This window comes from Pristiophorus japonicus, chromosome 9 (assembly GCF_044704955.1).
Source record: "Pristiophorus japonicus isolate sPriJap1 chromosome 9, sPriJap1.hap1, whole genome shotgun sequence".
Classification (NCBI taxonomy): domain Eukaryota; kingdom Metazoa; phylum Chordata; class Chondrichthyes; family Pristiophoridae; genus Pristiophorus; species Pristiophorus japonicus.
Window position 1 is genome coordinate 69,018,801 of NC_091985.1, and position 19,647 is coordinate 69,038,447.

Below are 19,647 nucleotides of genomic sequence, written 5' to 3' on the forward strand. Positions count from 1 at the left end.
TATTTATCCCTCAATCAACATAACAAAGAACCAATTATCTGGTCATTATTCTGTATCACATTGCTGCTTGTGGGAGCTTGCTGTGTGCAAAATTGGCTGGGGCATTTTGCACATTACAACAGTGACTACACACCAAAAGTCCACACAAGAGATTAGTATGCAAAAGTAAAGCACATGGTTTTGGAGTTAATGTATTGACATGGATAGAGAACTGTTTGCCAGACAGGAAGCAAAGAGTGGGAATAAACGGGTCCTTTTCAGAATGGCAAGCAGTGATTAGTGGGGTACTGCAAGGTTCAGTGCTGGGACCCCAGCTAGTTACAATATACATTAATGATTTAGACAAAGGAATTGAATGTAATATCTCCAAGATTGCAGATGACACTAAGCTGGGTGGCAGTGTGAGCTGTGAGGAGGATGCTAAGAGGCTGCAGGGTGACTTGGACAGGTTAGGTGAGTGGGCAAATACATGGCAGATTCGGTATAATGTAGATAAATGTGAGGTTATCCACTTTGGTGGTAAAAACAGGAGGGCAGATTATTATCTGAATGGTGACAGATTAGGAAAAGAGGAGGTGCAACGACAACTGGGTGTCATGGTACATCAGTCATTGAAAGTTGGCATGCAGGTACAGCAGGCGGTGAAGAAGGCAAATGGTATGTTGGCCTTCATAGCTAGGGGATTTGAGTATAGGAGCAGGGAGGTCTTACTACAGTTGTACAGGCCTTGGTGAGGCCGCACCTTGAATATTGTGTTCAGTTTTGGTCTCCTAATCTGAGGAAGGACAGTCTTGCTATTGAGGGAGTGCAGCGAATGTTCACCAGACTAATGCCCGGGATGACAGGCATGACATATGAAGAAAGACTGGACCGACTAGGCTTATATTCACTGGAATTTAGAAGAATGAGAGGGGATCTCACAGAAACATATAAAATTCTGATGGGATTGGACAGATTAGATGCAGGAAGAATGTTCCAGATGTTGGGAAAGTCCAGAAGCAGGGGTCACAGTCTAAGGATAAGGGGTAAGCCATTTAGGACCAAGATGAGGAGAAACTTCTTCACTCAGAGAGTTGTGAGCATGTGGAATTCTCTACCACAGAAAGTTGTTGAGGCCAGTTTGTTAGATATATTCAAAAGAGAGGTAGATGTGGCCCTTACGGCTAAAGGGATCAAGGGGTATGGAGAGAAAGCAGGGATGGGGTACTGAAGTGCATGATCAGCCATGATCATATTGAATGGTGATACAGGCTCGAAGGGCCGAATGGCCTACTCCTGCACCTATTTTCTATGTTTCTATGTTTCTATTTCATTGGCTGTAAAAAGCCTTGAGACGTTTGGTGGTCGTGAAAGGCACTATGTAAATGCAAGTCTTTATTTCTTTTAACTGTTCACCCATACAAAGTAATGAGTGCTTAATGAGGGTAGATAAGGGGGTGGGGGGAGAGCGCATTAGAAAAAAATAAACTGGAAACTCAGAGCTGCCCTGTAGTTGCACTATTCACAATAGTACACATATCCTAATAACCTAAGTGTCTGCAGGTGAGTGCTCCTTTAAATTCAGCTTCCAATCAGGTCAGTCAATTTGTCGATACGTTTTACTCAACGGGTTGGTCGCTGGATGAGATATCTGACCCACCCAAGTTAAAATTGCATCAGAGTCCAAATGACGTCATTGGACCCCTATCTGAATTTATTCACAAGGCACCTGTATTGGCGACCTCAGTCAGTCACTCAGTCAAATAACCGTCAATGAGTTTCCGGTGGCAACGGGGTGGTTCGTCGATGTTCGCGATTTTAACTGCTCACCTGTTAAAATCAGGTCCAAGATATTCAGGTCACGGGTACAGGTCAGCCCTGCACGAAACTGACTCCCATTGTGTCCAACTGGTTAAAAGGACATGCGCTGCTGATTGTCTCACTAGCATGAATTGTAAATCATAAACAGTGATATTGTACAGCACTGGCCATCATTTTGCAACAAGTTGCAACAATATTTCCATTTTAACTCTTCAAGCATTAATTAGAATGTCTATGCCCTAACCACATGAAGGTCCTCTTCATTTAGCAGATCAAGCATTACAAATGGCAGAAACAACTGGCTCTCACTAAAATGAAGGGGTCTCCTGTTTCTGTAATAGTTCTACATGTGGAACAATCCACAGTATGTGATTGGATCCTGTTTCGATAACCTGAATTTGTTGGTATTGGCACTGTTCACGTTTCCTGCTGTCAGTCAGACTAGCAGAATGCATGCAGTATGAATCCTGGCACTAGAAGCAGTCAGGCTCACTATTTACTGCTTCTGACAGTGTCTGCATTTTGCAAGTTTGATTGAAAGTGAAAAATGCAGGATTGGTTGACACTGGCAAAGGCAAACCTCTCCAAGTCCTAATTCGCACAGCCGACAATACTTAGAACACAAACACACATTGTTTGAGAAAACTGAATTACTCCAATATCCACAAAGATATTGCACCTAAATCTGATTTTCAGTATAACAGTCGCTTAAAGCTGCAGCACTGCATTTAAAACGAGTTTGCTTTTAGATGTACTGTTGTAAATGTATTAATAGCTGGCACAGAAAGTGTTACAAAGCTGTAACAGTCAAGTGGTTCAAATGACACAATGAAATATTACAGCTAATCCATCCCATGTCCATGGTTGTTCCTGTCCTGTGAATTTCACTGGTACTTGGGGGGCAATCCATCTAAGATGTACATTTCCCTGGCAGTCTAGAGAGGCTCTCCCTGTCGAATCCTTATGTCTGATCAAAATTGTTTTTAAAACCTCACATTTGGACCATCCAAATTCCAGATGGGTAGGGAGGGAATAAATCAAGCCACTCACGAAATCAACAATGTACATTTGTACACTTGCTGAAAATCCTAAACTGCTTTGGGCCCGAATTTGATGAAGGCCCCCGTCCGCCCAAGTGCCACCCAAAGGACCGCCGATGGCCGCCGAGGTCCCTGACAATTCTTTGGGCAGGGTTTTCATCACTCAGATCCCTCAAAGGTCGGCGGGGGGCAAATCTGCGACATATGCCGCCAATCTAGGCGGCAGCCAGCGGGAGCTCTCATTCTCGGTGGCAAAGGCGCTTGCCGCCCAAGTGCCGCCGAGGATGGAGTCGGACCCACGGAGGGTCGGAGACCTGAAAATTAAAATCATCAGAAACAAAAAAAATCCATCGGAAGACCTTCAGGGGACACCATTGAGGTAAGTCGCTGTGAAATTTTTTTTTAAGTTTACTAACCTTTTTTTCAGGATCTTCATACCTACCTTCGGGGACAGACCAGCCTCCAACCAGCGGGCCACCCCTGTTCTGGCGCCGACTCCCGCCCGCATGAATCTGGCATCTCGATGAGCGGGAGTCCATTTGCACCACTCGGCCGCCCACTGACGTCAGCGGGTGCTTCCCAGCGGCTCTCCCCTCCCGCCCGCACCAGCCCAGATCGAAAGTGGCACTGGGCGGATCTTCATGAGGAATGTCAGCAGCAGTTGGCAGTAGTGGGCAGTAAGGTGATCAATTTCGGGCCCTTTGTTTTTATCCCCCTTATGTGTATATAACTGTATTAATAATATGAACAGCCGGTACCATTTTAAGAATGCTGATTATTGTTGGATTTGGATTGGAGATCTATGTTATGTTCCATGAGTAATGTCATCATGGGTTGTCAACATATGCCATTTGTGTTCTGAAAGTTTCCCACTAGAGAAACCTGTCCAAGTTTGTGGGCTCTTAAACAGAAAAAAAACTCTGAATAATCATCATCCACAAGCAAAAGTCATTTAAAAGGGCATTGTCTTCACAACAAAGTGACTGGCGTGCTTGTTTTGGTTTGGAGAGAGAAATGGCCAGAAGACCATTGTATATACAGAAACAAATGAAATAAAAGTTTCCCAAACATTTTTTTCATAAAGATACTCTGTTTAGCAAACATGAAAAAAAGATCTATTTTTATAAATTGCCATTTCAAGGCAAATTTGGGGTGAAAAAAGGGTAACCAGTAGAGGAATTTTGGGATGGGGGGGCCTTGGCCCCTTGGATGCCCAAGGCCTGCCTGATACAATTTACAGGGAGGTCTGTAAGTGGGCAAATGACACGTCTGCCCAAAGCAGGCAGGAAGGGTGCAAATCAGGGGCTTATACACTCCACCCATTTGTACAAGGCAGTGAGCGGCCTAACCAGCAGTCCTTAAACACAGACACAAGCAACTTTCTGCTTTTATTGAGATGGACTTTGGTAAAAGTCTAATGAGCAGCTCTTTTTCAATGCCTGATTGCTTCCACTTTGTTGCTTTGTTGGTGAAATTACGAATAGACTCTTTGTTTGGCTGTGCCATTCCCCTAAAGTGATTAAAATCCAGCCTATTTAGTCAAATTTTGTGGTCATCAAAATAAAAAACACCAGTTGTAATGTATTTGCTTCATGGGATCTTTGCTTAAGAATTCATAGCAACACATTGCTATTAAGAACTAGTTGGTTTATTAACAAAGATTTAACAATCAGACTACACCTTACCAGTTCATCCACTAGGCTCACAACTGCATACCTCATCATGGATGACCCAAACTCAACTTATTGAGGATTTATTGAGTCTTGTGAACATCACGTGACTGGCTAAGCCACTCACAAGTCAACAGCTCTACAACTCTTTTAGTTGGTTGTAATCAAATTAACCAATTAATCAAGTGCCCCCTGATTAAAGGGGGGGACACTCCAAATATTTTTCAAGTGCCCTTTTTTGTGTTTTTTTTTGTGGGGGGTATTTTTGTGTTTTTTTTGTGGGTTTTTTTGGCACTAAAACATACAATACAAGTGCCCCCTATAGAAGGAGAGGGGGACACTAAAACTGGCAATTAAAACAAATTAAACTTTAAAACATATAAAATCAAATAAAAATTTGGTTGCCGGGGGTAATGATGCACTCCAGTCCCTCCGGCGCCCACCTCTCGCGGAAGGCCGCGAGCGTACCGGTGGACACCGCGTGCTCCATCTCCAAGGACACCCTGGCTCGGATGTACGACCCCCTCGACCGCCCGCTGCCTGGACCGGTTGATGGCACCCATGGCCGTGCCCAGGAGCAGTCCTACGAGGAGGCCCTCGGACCTACCCGCTCCCCTCTGCACAGGGTGTCCAAAGATCAGGAGTGTGGAACTGAAGTGCAGACAGAATTTGAGGGGCAGCCCCTTTAAATAATGGAACAGAGGCTGCAACCTCGCACATTCGATAAAAACATGGAACATGGACTCTTCCAGACCGCAGAAATTGCAGGCGGCCTGGGAGCCCGTGAACTGACTTAAAAGTTTGTTGCACGGGATTGCTCCGTGCACCACCCTCCAGGCCAAGTCCCCGATAAATAGTGGGAGGACTCCTGTGTAGAGTGCACTCCATCGGGGACCCCTGCCTCCTCCGGACGGCAAGATGGTACGCCATGGCGTGTCCGGATGGCAGACAAGGATGGCAAGGTTGAGAGTGTGTAGGAGCAGCCCGTACAGGAAACCCCTCCGCGCAGGATTGAAAGGCACGGAGGGGATTTCCCCGAGGTGGCTCAAATTGTGAGGCGCCGGCTCCCGAGGGAGGTTTCAGGGCTTGGCGCCAATGAGGAATTCCGTCCGGACGGGGGTCAGTTCAAACAGAATCTCCCCATGTGCTTGAGCCTCCTCGACACACCTAATGGAGTCAGGGCCCAGCGCTGTTTTCAGCGACCAACAGCTCTACAACTCTTTTTGTTGGTAAGAAAATGAAACAATTAAATCAAGTGCCCCCTGATCCGGGGGCACTGCAAACAGTGCCTTTTTTTTTTGTGTGGTTTTATTTTTTGTGTTTTTTTTTGCTTTTTTTTTTGGCACTAAAACATACAATATAAGTGCCCCCTATAGAAGGGGAGGGGGACACTAAAACCGGCAATTAAAACAAATTAGATTTTAAAACATATAAAATCAAATTAAAATTTGGTTGCCAAGGGTAATGATGCACTCCAGTCCCTCCGGCGCCCACCTCTCGCGGAAGGCCACGAGCGTACCGGTGGACACTGCGTGCTCCATCTCTAAGGACACCCTGGCCTGGATGTAGGCACGGAAGAGAGGCAGGCAGTCAGGCTGAACGACCCCCTCGACCGCCCACTGCCTGGACCGGCTGATGGCACCCTTGGCCATGTCCAGGAGCAGTCCGACGAGGAGGCCCTCGGACCTACCCGATCCCCTCCGCACAGGGTGCCCAAAGATCAGGAGTGTGGGACTGAAGTGCAACCAGAAATTGAGGAGCAGCCCCTTTAATTAATGGAACAGGGGCTGCAACCTCGCACACTCAATAAAAACATGGAACACGGACTCCTCCAGACCGCAGAAATTGCAGGCGGCCTGGGAGCCCGTGAACCGACTTAAAAATTTGTTGCACGGGACTGCTCCGTGCACCACCCTCCAGGCCAAGTCCCTGATAAATAGTGGGAGGACTCCCGCATAGAGTGCACTCCATCGGGGACCCCCGCCTCCTCCGGATGGCAAGATGGTACGCCATGGCGTGTCCGGACGGCAGACGCGGATGGCAAGGTTGAGAGTGTGCAGGAGCAGCCCGTACAGGAAACCCCTCCGCGCAGAACTGAAAGGCATGGAGGGGATTTCCCCAAGGCGGCTCAAGTTGTGAGGCGCCGGCTCCCGAGGGAGGTTTCGGGGCTTGGCGCCGATGAGGAATTCCGTCCGGACGGGCTCAGTTCGGACGGGATCTCCTCACGTGCTTGAGCCTCCTCGACACACCTAACGGAGTCAGGGCCCAGCGCTGTTTTCAGCAACCAGCAGCTCTACAAACCTGTGAGCATACTCACAGGTGCATAGCTTACACCAGTGTTAGGAAGATTTCCGGTGTCAGCATCAAGCACTCCCAGGTCAAATGTATAATATAGATCCATCTGCTCAATCCAGCAATGTGCCTTAGTTCCGCCATCAGAAAATCATCCACTGCTCATCAGTATGAAGTATTCCACTTCCCACACCAGCCATACTATGACCTTTTTCAACAAGATTGACAATTTCTGACAAACAGGAATGGTTTTATGTTAATGACCTACATCCACTAAATGCTGAGCTGAATCAGGCTCAACTTATTTCAATTTAGACCTTTACAGCCAAAGGAGAGAGGAAGCTTTCATGCTCAGATCTCAGAACTGAAAAAGTTGGATGTTAATCCAATCCACCAGCCAAGCCATTCCCTTCATATTCATCCTTTGAAACTAAGATATTAAACTAATACTTCTAGTTTTGACGCTAAACTGCAGGCCCCAAAATTTTAATCCAAATATAGGGCAGAGAGCGGGGGCAACAGCATCTGCAGCTTGAATTTGGAGCAGAACCTGGTTGCACTGATATTCTGTCATGTTTTATCATCCAATCATTTATCAGTAGAGGGGACAGTGCGTGAAGCTTCAGCCTATCCTGCTACATCAAGGTGACATGTCGTGGGTCATTCCTGGGCTACCCTGGGATTTTACACTCTTTACATCTTTTGAAAGGCCTCAAAGGTAATCAAATCTAGAAGAGATCAATTGCTTTCTGCTTGGAGACAAAATAGCTAATCCTGGAACCAAAGACTCCAAAGTTTTTGGCCCAAAAGGGCCTGGGGGCCTCCCCAGGTAGCGCAGCTGTGGGCCAAATTAAGGTGGGCACCACTGAAGAGCTCTTGTAGTTAGCAATTGCCTCCTCTCACCATGCAAACAACACCATCCATGCAGTTTGGGGACAGGATCTACAGCAATTCATATGGACTAACAGCAATTCCACCCTGTCACTCTTCTGCCATTAGAGCTGCCCCTGCAGAACTTCGGCCCACAGGCTCCGCTACATTATAAGTTGATCAATGCAATTCAAGGTTTGGACAGACAGGATGAGCAGAGTTAAGATAATGTTGCTATTATTTTGATAAGAACTGGAATATGTAAAAGTGTGTAATAGGACCAAATATGTCCATTTAACCAAAGCAATTCTGATGAATAACAAATAACAACAGCAATTCTGGCGAGGGGTCATCAACCTAAAACATTAACTCGCTTTCTCGCTCCACAGGTGCTGCCTGACCGGCTGAGTATTTTCCAGCATTCGCTGTTTTTATTGTATATAAAACACTATTGGTTATGCTTTACTCTGTAGGTAAGGAATACTGCTGGAGCATAGCAATTAACTTGCATATGTGAATTCAACTGTGCTTTTCATTTTTTTCATGGAACTATTAAGATTGCCAGCACCTAGCTGGTGACAACATTTGTCCTGCCGACCTGTGGAACCTACTTCACAGAGGGAAAAAGCAAGGCCCATAGTCAAAAACATTTTTACATGGGCAAATGAAGTGGATGATACAGGCTGGAATATATTTCCTCCACACATGTGGTAATGCTTATGTGTATTATGTTTTTCTATGGCTCACAGATGATTGTACAACCCATAGACTGTTTTGTGTTGCTGTGAGTTGATCTTGCGTGTAATTCAGTAGCACTCTTCGTCATCATAGTGGTTACATGGAATCAAAAGTCTGCTTTCTCTTTTTACATAACTACGTTCTGACTTGAAATGCTACTCAGCTCCCTTTATCCCAATGATTGAAATGATAATGAAAACCAAACTTACATTATACTCATATCCGTGCAGGAAGGCTTTTGATAAAATTCTTAAACTAAAATGTCATCAATGGCCAGGAAATGATATCTGTTCAGAACCACAGAGTAAACAAATCTGCACAGCAACACTGCTGTTCATGATCTCCAGAAGCTGCTAAAGGCTGTGCCCATTGATTTCATTACCTCACCATACAAATTGTTCCATTTCACAGATCCATGCAGGCTGGAGAGCAGAGTTTTAAATGTTTGTCACAAGTGATTTTTCTTTAAATTTATAAAAATTACAACATGGCTCTAAAATTCCTGGAATTGGAGCGGGTGGAAAGCAAGAGTTTTGCCTGTGGAGGGCTAAGAATTTGGGACAGAACCCACTCAGGCCAGGATTTTGCCCGCTTACACTTGCCTGTTAAATTTGGTAGGAGGGCCTTGAGCAGCTCATCCACCAGTGGGGCATATCTGGGCAACTCCTGGACATCCCCAGAACATTCTGTCTATTTCACCCTTAGAAGGCCTCAGTGTTACCTCTGCCCCAGAAACTTCCAAGAGAAAGATAATCAATCGATGCCAGAAAGGGAATACCTGCCACTTGTTTCCTTCGGAACAGAACGTCCTGCACTTGTGCTTGTGGAGCAAGCTCCCACGAATTTTGCGGCCTTTAAGGTTCCAATTGGGTGATCTAATATATACATTTGATTTCCATAGGCTAAGTAAGGGAGAGCCAAAATGCTGGCGTTTTATTCTGGTAGGAACACAAGGACCATATCATTTATACAAAATTCTTGTATGAGGATATTTGCCAAAGGAGCATCCATTTTGTAATCATCCTATTCCAAAGTAGTGAATTTTTCAAAGAATTTTAGCAAGTTTTAACGCTCCAACAAAAATAAATATTAATGCTACTTTAAAGGTATACAAGACTCTGAAAAAGTACTCACAGTACTCAAAATTGTGGACAGTCAAAAAATTTTGAATTTTATTTAAAAGAATGGTGACATTTGTGTGCCAAAGAGTTTTCAGAAGTTGAAGTTTGCCCTCAATACACGTTACGTTATCAATCTCAGCCATGTCAAACTATAGCCAGATCCTGTCCTACGGGGAGAGGGAGCGGAAATCAAATCAAGTAATCCAGGGCTATTCTTCTGCAAACAAAGAACAGCACAGGCTGAGGCCTGGGAATAGGTCATCTGGCTAGGCATGCCACATGACAAGGAAGCAAAATGTAAATGTTGTTAAAAAGCCAAAAGAATTATGCAGATGCTTTCTGGAATATTCAGCAATGGGCTGTAAATGAATAGAAATGAAGCTGTCAACATTTCCTGTAATTACTTTTATAGCAATAACAACAACAACAGCTTGCATTTATATAGCACCTTTAATGTAGTAAAACATCCCAAGGTGCCTCACAGGAGCATTATCAAACCAATTTTGACAACAAGCCACATAAGAAGCTATTAGGACAGATAACCAAAAGTTTGGTCAAAGAGGTAGGTTTTAAGGAGCATCTTAAAGGAGGAAAGAGAGGTAGAGAGCAATGCTCCACCTAATTTTTTTTTTGGATGTGCAGCTGTCTTAAAGGGCTGTGCGGCCCATTCAGTTTCACGCATGCACAGACATTGGAAGAGCTGGTCCCGGATTGTGCGGGGCTGGCAGAGAACTGCGCGGCCATGCGGTTTAGATGGAACATTGGTCGAGAGTTGGAGGTGTTTAGGGAAGGAATTCTAGAGCTTAGGACCTAGGCAGCTGAAGGCATGGCCGCCAATGGTGGAATGATTATAATCAGGGATGCACAATAGACAAGAATTGGAGGAGCGCAGATATCTCGGAGGGTTGTAGGGTTAGAGGAGATTACAGAGATAGGGAGGAGCAAAGCCATAGGGGGATTTGAAAACAACGATGAGAATTTTAAAATTGAGGCGTTGCAGGACTGGGAGCCAATGTAGGTCAGCAATGGATGAACAGGACTTGGTGAGAGTTAGGATATGGGCAGCAGAGTTTTGGATGAGTTTAAGTTTATGGAGGGTGGAAGATGCGAGGCCTGCCAGGAGTGCATTGGAATAATCAAGTCTAGAGGTAACAAAGTCATGGATGAGGGTTTCAACAGCAAATGAGCTGAGGCAGATAGATGCTGGTGGTAAGGTAGAGCTGGGTGTTGTCAGCGCACATGTAGAACCTGGTGTTTTGCTTTTGGATGATGTCGCTGAAGGGCAGCATGTAGAACTGTTGCACAATAACATCAGAACAAAAGTCTATTGATCAATTGCCGATAGATATTTAATACACTCCTTCTTGCTCTTAACATTAGAATAATCTTTTACTGAATTGAAATTGCACATGTTGTATCTATGTACATATATGCAGATAGGCATGCAGGAGGAATAGAATACTTTTCCATGTTATTAAGTTTCAGTTGGAATCATCAATATTGTTATCAACTGACACCTACTCACCAATAACCTGCTCACCAATACTCAATTAAGTTTCCACCAGAAGCACTCAGCTACAGTTCTCATTACAGTCTTGATCCAAACATGGGCACAAGAGCTGATTGCTAAAGGATGGGTGGGAGTAACTGCACTCGACAGCAAGGCAGCAAAACTGAGGTCATTGAGGGTCAAAGGAAAAACCCTGGCATCATGAAGATGGTTTATGGTTCTTGGGGGCCAATAAACATAGTCCAAGGACATCACTGCAGCAGTTCCTCAGAGCGCTTCTTTAGCCTAATCATCATTGACTGCTTTATCAATGACCATCCCTCCATCATAAAGTCATGAACAGAGTTGTTCACTAACAATTCTACAATGTTCAGCACCATCCAGATTGCCTCCAATAATGAAGCAGCCCATGCCAGCCTAGGATATGAATAACATCCAGGCTTGAGTGAACGAGTGACAGGTAACATTAAAGTCACACTTGAAGGGATCATGGGATCAGAGAATCGTGGCTATAGTGGCATTTCCCCAACTCTAACCACTATCTCTTTAAGCACAGGTCTCTGCTCAGAGCACAGTGAATTTAACCTATTCTCTCTACTTCCCTATTCTTTCTTTGCTTTATTTTTTATTTTAATGTTAATTTTACTCTCTAGCCATCTAATATAATTTATTCTACTTATTCAAACTTTTTTTTACATTTTTACTTATCTTTTATCTCCTGCTTCCCGATTCCCACAATCTATTTTGGAAGTTTGAGAAATTTTGAAACAATTGCCATTTGAATGGCTGTTTCATTGTCAGAAAATTAAGAGATAAAGATTCCAAAATTGGCACAATTAAATGATCAGGCCGACCTTTGACTTGCTTCTCAGGTCCAAAATGGAAGCGGCTACACATCAAGTATATAAAACATGGATAGAAACATAGAAAATAGGTGCAGGAGTAGGCCATTCGGCCCTTCTAGCCTGCACCGCCATTCAATGAGTTCATGGCTGAACATGCAACTTCAGTACCCCATTCCTGCTTTTAAGCCATACACCTTGATCCCCCTAGTAGTAAGGACTACATCTAACTCCTTTTTGAATATATTTAATGAATTGGCCTCAACAACTTTCTGTGGTAGAGAATTCCACAGGTTCACCACTCTCTGGGTGAAGATGTTTCTCCTCATCTCGGTCCTAAATGGCTTACCCCTTATCCTTAGTCTGTGACCCCTGGTTCTGGACTTCCCCAACATTGGGAACATTCTTCCTGCATCTAACCTGTCTAAACCCATCAGAATTTTAAACGTTTCTATGAGGTCCCCTCTCATTCTTTTGAACTCCAAAGAATACAAGCCCAGTTGATCCAGTCTTTCTTGATATGTCAGTCCCGCCATCCCGGGAATCAGTCTGGTGAACCTTCGCTGCACTCCCTCAATAGCAAGAATGTCCTTCCTCAAGTTAGGAGACCAAAACTGTACACAATACTCCAGGTGTGGCCTCACCAAGGTCCTGTACAACTGTAGTAACACCTCCCTGCCCCTGTAATCAAATCCCCTCGCTATGAAGGCCAACATGCCATTTGCTTTCTTAACCGCCTGCTGTACCTGCATGCCAACCTTCAATGACTGATGTACCATGACACCCAGGTCTCGTTGCACCTCCCCTTTTCCTAATCTGTTACCATTCAGATAATAGTCTGTCTCTTTGTTTTTACCACCAAAGTGGATAACCTCATATTTATCCATATTATACTTCATCTACCATGCATTTGCCCACTCACCTAACCTATCCAAGTCACTCTGCAGCCTCATAGCATCCTCCTCGCAGCTCACAGTGCCACCCAACTTAGTGTCATCCGCAAATTTGGAGATACTACATTTAATCCCCTCGTCTAAATCATTAATGTTCAATGTAAACACTGGGGCCCCAGCACAGAACCTTGCGGTACCCCACTAGTCACTGCCTGCCATTCTGAAAAGTACCCATTTACTCCTACTCTTTGCTTCCTGTCTGACAACCAGTTCTCAATTCACGTCAGCGCACTACCCCCAATCCCATGTGCTTTAACTTTGCACATTAATCTCTTGCGTGGGACCTTGGTGAAAGCCTTCTGAAAGTCCAAATACACCACATCAACTGGTTCTCCCTTGTCCACTCTACTGGAAACATCCTCAAAAAATTCCAGAAGATTTGTCAAGCATGATTTCCCTTTCACAAATCCATGCTGACTTGGACCTATCATGTCACCTCTTTTCAAATGCGCTGCTATGACATCCTTAATAATTCATTCCATCATTTTACCCACTACCGATGTCAGGCTGACCGGTCGATAATTCCCTGTTTTCTCTCTCCCTCCTTTTTTAAAAAGTGGGGTTACATTGGCTACCCTCCATTCCATAGAAACTGATCCAGAGTCAATGGAATGTTGGAAAATGACTGTCAATGCATCCGCTATTTCCAAGGCCACCTCCTTAAGTACTCTGGGATGCAGTCCATCAGGCCCTGGGGATTTATCGGCCTTCAATCCCATCAATTTCCCCAACACATTTTCCCGACTAATAAGGATTTCCCTCAGTTCCTCTTTCTTACTAGACCCTATAGATTGGTTCTCCCAGCAGACGGACACATTCATTTGTGGCACATTAAGAACTGAAGCACAAAAAAACTGTTGATTTCAATTGTATGCAATTGAGATCACATGCTTAAAATGGTCACCACCAATATCTACACATCTATCAATTATCCGTCTCGCTTCACTTGCCATTGTTGCCTTGGTTGACACCACCTGCTACTTACCCATCTGTCAACTGTATTGCAGTGAAAATTAAAACAATTTTGCAGACCAGTCAAGGGTTAATCAATTGAAATATATTTAGACTAGCAAGTGTTAGTGGTTGAAAAGGTCTGAAGTGTTTGTATGATTGCCTCATTTTAAATGTTAAATTAACTGTTGTTTATCAGTTATAGAGATGCAATGTTCTGGGAACTTTCCACAACTATTGCAAATAATCACAGACGACCTTGCTGAATTTTCTTGCAAATTTCTATTGCCAATGGCAATTAGCTAATCAACACATTTAGGGCAAGTCAGAGGATAATTCACTGAAATGATGATCACTTATATTCAAATTAAATATATTTATTAATTAAAATACAGCCCATTTGTTATCCAGCATTTTCCATAATAAGTTGAGATAAACTGGATTTTAACTATGTGTTTTACCCCAGTTTGCGGCCAATAGACACCTGGATTATGATCGTCCAGTAATCTGAGTAAGAACATCTTGGACCTTAGGCTGCTGTACACCTGTAAAATACTTTCTATAATAAGTCAAGGACTGCCAAAAAAGTAAAACTGAAATAATTTATTTAACCACTAGAGCACCACAAAATTTGCAGGCTTCACAGACATACCATGTGTTAAAATACATAGTAATTAGCCAACAAATATGTATGTTTGACCAAAATGTACGTTTGAAAGATAAAACAAGGAAAAAGCACCCACCCTCCCACCCAAGTGGTAAGATCATCAAATGTCCAACATTTACTAAGGATCAAGAAATAAGTGTACAATTTTTTAAAACAATAGTTTCAAAGACTTCAGCATTACAAGAGGAAGCTTTATAATAGTATCAGTGCAATCCTGAGGAAAAGAAACTTCATCCTAATGGGGCAGAAAAATCAGCAGAAGGAAATATTAAGCAAATACAGAGATATGTTTTTTTTTAAAAAGCATTCAACATTTGACTGCGTCCAGCGCAATCAAGTATAGTTTGACATTCTGGCATCCCATCTCCTTCTATTAGAGCTAAAAGACAAATTATTATGCCATTCAGATATAGGACCCTATTCCATCCACAATGAATGACACTCATAAGAGTTAAAGATAGGTTATCCCTGACAAAAGTGCTTACGACTGGCATTCCAGATGTCAGAAGCTATTTTCATGTATTAATCCACAATGTATAGTTTGTGAATTTCAACTGATGTTTAAAAGTTTCAGATGAGAGCTAACTTAAGGCCACTGTCTTCATGAATAAAGTATTTGGCAAACATTTTTTCATTTGTCTGAAATGCATGACACAATTACCTCATAGATGTAAATCCAGCCAAAATGTATCATTGTGTCATTTGCAGACAATATTACAACGATGAAGATGATGCATGGGTGTTCTCCCTCGCCAAATAAAAAACAGTTTGCCAATTACTTTTTCTTGAAGGCAGTGGCCCTTTAAAATGATTTACTCTTTATATCCCAATGAACAATGGAAATCATATGGGAATTAGTTCAACAATTCAAAAAGACCTGAAATGAATAGCCAGTATTATAAAATAGGTAACATGGTTTTATCATCTAGTATGATGAGCATCACAGACGTAAGGGTTTCCAAATGGTTTTAAATGAATGTCCTATACACATCAGTGAGTCATGAGAAATAATGAAGGGGATCTGGATATTTATTTTATTTATACAACTACATCAGCACATTTTCCACTGTATATCTTAAGGAAGCTGTCAAAGGTCACTGGTTATTTCCATGAGTTAACTTGTGAAATTTTAACACACAGTTTCTTGCATATTTTTCTAGTAACCTTATGTTTACTTTACACTTAAGTGAATGGAAATAGTCACAACAGTGGGATATTCCCATAGCTTAACATTGTAAGATTTTTTGAAATTACTGTTAAAATTTGCTTCTGAATTAAAATATTGGAAATAATAGAGTCTATGTTTTGATTAAACTTGACTTTTCATAATCCCCCAAATAACTAAGTCCTCCCACTCCCATATCCATGCTGTCCTTCTCAACTGGGAGTTGCAACCATACAGGCAATGCATGCTGTTCTCCATCTGCATCATAACTGCTGCTCCCTACTCACCTACCAGGAACATCACTAGAGCAATATGGAAAGGCATCTTTCCCCCAGTAGTTTTTCACAGAATCATACAGCACAGAAAGAGGACATTTGGATCATTGTACCTGTGCATCACTTTGAAAGAGCTATCCAATTAGTTCCAGTTCCCTGCTCTTTCCCCACAGCCCTGCTCTTTTCCCTCTCTTCCCACGTGACTTTGTCTGGGATAAGTATTCTCAGCCAGAATTTCTAGTTGAGAATCATCTAACTACTTTTGTAGTCACGGTGCTATTTCTTAACTAGGATTTAAATTCAGTGTCCTGCTGAGGAGACAACATTCTGCTGTCACAGATACTGGGCTGCACAAGACAGGAAATAAAACTCAGAAATCCTGATCAAAAAGCATACAACTCTTATAGACCAGGATTGGAACAACACTTTAGTGCGTTGTGGAGGGGACCATCTGTGATCCACTGCTCAGTCACCTGCAGCCCTCAGCAGACATGCTTCATGGCTCACCGTCCTGCAGAGTGTTGCCAAGGGATTTGGCACTCTTCTTTCTCCTTCTCTTGCTGTACAATGAAGGAAAGAAAGGAAACTCTCTTGGACTTTCCCAGCATTCATAAAGCATATGAATACGATAGGACTTGTAGTCTCAATGGAGCTATGAACCCATGGTTTTCTTTTGCTTTCCTGTGGGGAAATGCTTGGTCTCCACTTAAAATGGGGAGCTCACCACATGAAGAACTGCAGACACAGACCCACATTCTCTCATTCCATGATGCAACATGTTACAGCATCTCTAATATGGCCCTTGAGCAAAAAGGCACTTTCCTAGTATAATTATTATTGACCTGCTCCGAACCTAAAAGGGAACTCAGGTATCCTGGTCAGCTGAGTGTTATAGCTATTGGGCTGCCCTTACAGATAAAATTTTTCAAACTTGGTGTAAACAGAAGCATCACTTTCATATTGTTGTTCTATTTTCTTTATTTTTAACAATACTGTACACATTTCAGTTTTGTGTCTGCTAACTGTTCACTCATAATTAACTGATAACAATAAAGCATCACACTAGTTGATTTAAAAACAGAAGTCACCAGCAGGGTTAGAGTTGGGATTTTGTAAATGGGCTGATGCTCAAATTGGAAGAAGGAGAAAGCCAACATCATTTAGGATACCTTATGTCTGGCATTTGGGAGTAAGGGGCATTTCTTTAACTGCTTCTAAAGATGAAGTTGAAGTACAGAACTCTAGGAACAGAAACCCCAAAGAATAATAGCCCCCACATTTTGTGCTCCACATTCATTTTTGCAAATTCAGAAATGCACTAGCCCTGGAGTGGCAAGAGTCTGCTCCTGATATGCTGTCTTGCTCAACAGGACTGCAGATTAAAGACATGGTGGAAAGGTCAGTGTGCCTGAGTTGCTGTATCTCTCATTTTTCAGGTATTAAAACTAATGGCCAGAATATTACGAATTGTGCATGCTGACCTCTGCACCCAGTTCTCTGATTTGCGCTGGAATGGGAGTTCCACAATTTCGGGCTATTATCTGGAAACGCAAGTACAAACCTGTTAAAACCAATGCACAGTGGAAAATATCAGCAAAGGTGATTTAGAAAGAAACAAAGATTTGCCATTATGTAGCGAGTCTGATTTATGGCACGCCTGATATTCTGGCCACTGATTTTAACAGTTGCAAAATTAGGAGTGTGCATATGAACCATGCCAACCTCTATATCAAATGATCCAATCAGCACTTCTGTTCTGTAAGACTCTGTACCAGAAGCAGAGTCTACACTTTTGGAGTTAATATCTTATAAATTTGTTAAAACTAATCCAGAGAATAAAATAGTTAGGGGATTTAGGGGAAGGAAAGGGCATTAATTCTAACAAGTCGGTCCTTTTTTGAAAAATCAAGCTCAACTTTCAGGCTTTGCACCACATTGCTCAATCTCTTCTCTCTCCAGGAATGCATCTACTTCACAAGTCTTCACTGGACACTTCTCTTATAAGCATGTTAACCTTTGGGTTCCAAATATGCCACCTGATGTTCTTTCTTACTCCTAACATACCAAAAGCTAATCGCTAGCATTCCCCAGACCAGTACCATACTTGACTGATAGCAAGTGTATACTTGGGTGTTGATTTCAAAGTTTGCTATTGTTTCCTGCCACTTGGCCCAATAACACATCCCCTCAATTAACATATCAGCAATACATTTGACTACGTTTGTGCCCTAGGAAAGGAGTCTATAGGATGCCAATTGCATAACAATACACAAGAGATCAAGTAAGGCACGGGACCTGTACAGCATTTCCACTAAGTGGGACTCTTTTTATTTCACATATTAACACTTACAATTCTTCCAGTGTTTTTAATTTTTTTTTAAAGGTTCTGTGTCTCATCTATCACACTAAAATAGTTGGTGAAGGATAGGAATAAAGCCTTCAATGTACATTTTTTTCCTTTTGCTTCTGTTGGTAGTTAAACAAAAACATGTTTCCAAATAGTTCAAACTAGTACCGTGTATTGTTCTTTTGTTTAACACTGATGAACCTGGGATTTTCAGGGGAGTTGTATTCATTCTTAGCTGCATTTGCAAGACTTAACTACCATGTTCGAAAGGTGTTCAATTTTGGGAGTTTTGCCAATGAAGTAGAGGATAGTGAGCGGCTCCAGATCTTGAGATACACAGCAAGGGGAGGCAGAAGCTTCAGGGTTTATATTGTTGTACAGACTAAGTATCTGAAAGAAAAAAAACATAATTTAGTCTGCCAAATAATTTTTTAGAAAAACACAGTCAGATGGCCTGGGGTCATTCTGGTAGGAAGTTTATATATGACTGAAACAAAGAGTGAATGGTCACTTGATAAATGTCCTAAACAAATATTGCCATACTGGGACAAAGGTAGTTTTGTTGCTTGACCATTGACCCACTGAATAAGCAAACGAGAATTTTTATGCAGTTTTTTTTAACACTATAGAATGTCCAGTTCTGAAATATAGTTTATAGTAACATCACAGAAACATTCTACCAGTGCAAAGATACCACTTACAGCTTTTAAAGAACACTCAGCCCTATTGATGGGCACAGATGGCAGTGAAAATATTTAATATAATTCCATGGCAATGTATGAAATGCTGAAGTAAATTTTGCCATTACTACAGTATGTCACCCTGGCATTTGTAAATATTTTGACTGTCTCCTAGGGATAAATCAGGGCTGTGTTGTATCTCTAATTCCTGAAAGCTGAAAGTGATTCTGCTGATTGAGCTCAAATGCACTATTATTCAGGGCATCAATGTATTCACAGTGACTGTCAAAACACTGGTGGCTCTACAGGTTTGACTGCTCCCATTCTAACCACTAACAAGCTGTCGCTACCCACAGGACAAAGCCTAACACTTCAGAATTCTTGCTTATTAGCTCCAAAGTGGTTTCACAAAACTGGTGCGAAACAAACCAATTAATGGGCACCCCGCTGATTAAAAGATTTGGGGAAAAGGTACATTGCCTCAGGCATAGATTTTGTTTTTCATCATTTCTAATGGAAAGACTGCAAACTAGGGATACAACTTTATAGGAACAGGCTGAAATAGAGATACTGCTTAATAAAAATAGTTCAGATGATGGAAATTATGAGAACAGTACAATGTAGGGATACTAGTCTTTAGGAACAATGTGGAACAGTGTGGAATGGGTCGACTGCTATACAGGAACAGTGTGGAGTAAGTATACATAAGAACATAAGAAATAGGAG

The 19,647-nt window shown here is 42.4% G+C and overlaps 1 protein-coding gene and 1 long non-coding RNA gene across 2 annotated transcripts in view; one reads left to right on the forward strand and one right to left on the reverse strand.

The window, feature by feature from the left end:
* Positions 1-4,364, forward strand: part of LOC139272629 (uncharacterized) — a 68,845-nt gene extending 64,481 nt beyond the window's left edge. The window contains exon 3 of the long non-coding RNA XR_011594918.1: positions 3,268-4,364. This is a non-coding gene — a long non-coding RNA (uncharacterized lncRNA). The remainder of the gene's footprint in view (positions 1-3,267) is intronic.
* A 10,186-nt stretch (positions 4,365-14,550) lies between these two features.
* tgfb2 (transforming growth factor, beta 2) overlaps positions 14,551-19,647 on the reverse strand; it is a 69,908-nt gene continuing 64,811 nt past the window's right edge. Inside the window, exon 7 of the mRNA XM_070889439.1 lies at positions 14,551-18,631. Within this exon, the coding sequence (XP_070745540.1) occupies positions 18,473-18,631 (159 nt within the window). The 3' untranslated portion in view covers positions 14,551-18,472. The remainder of the gene's footprint in view (positions 18,632-19,647) is intronic.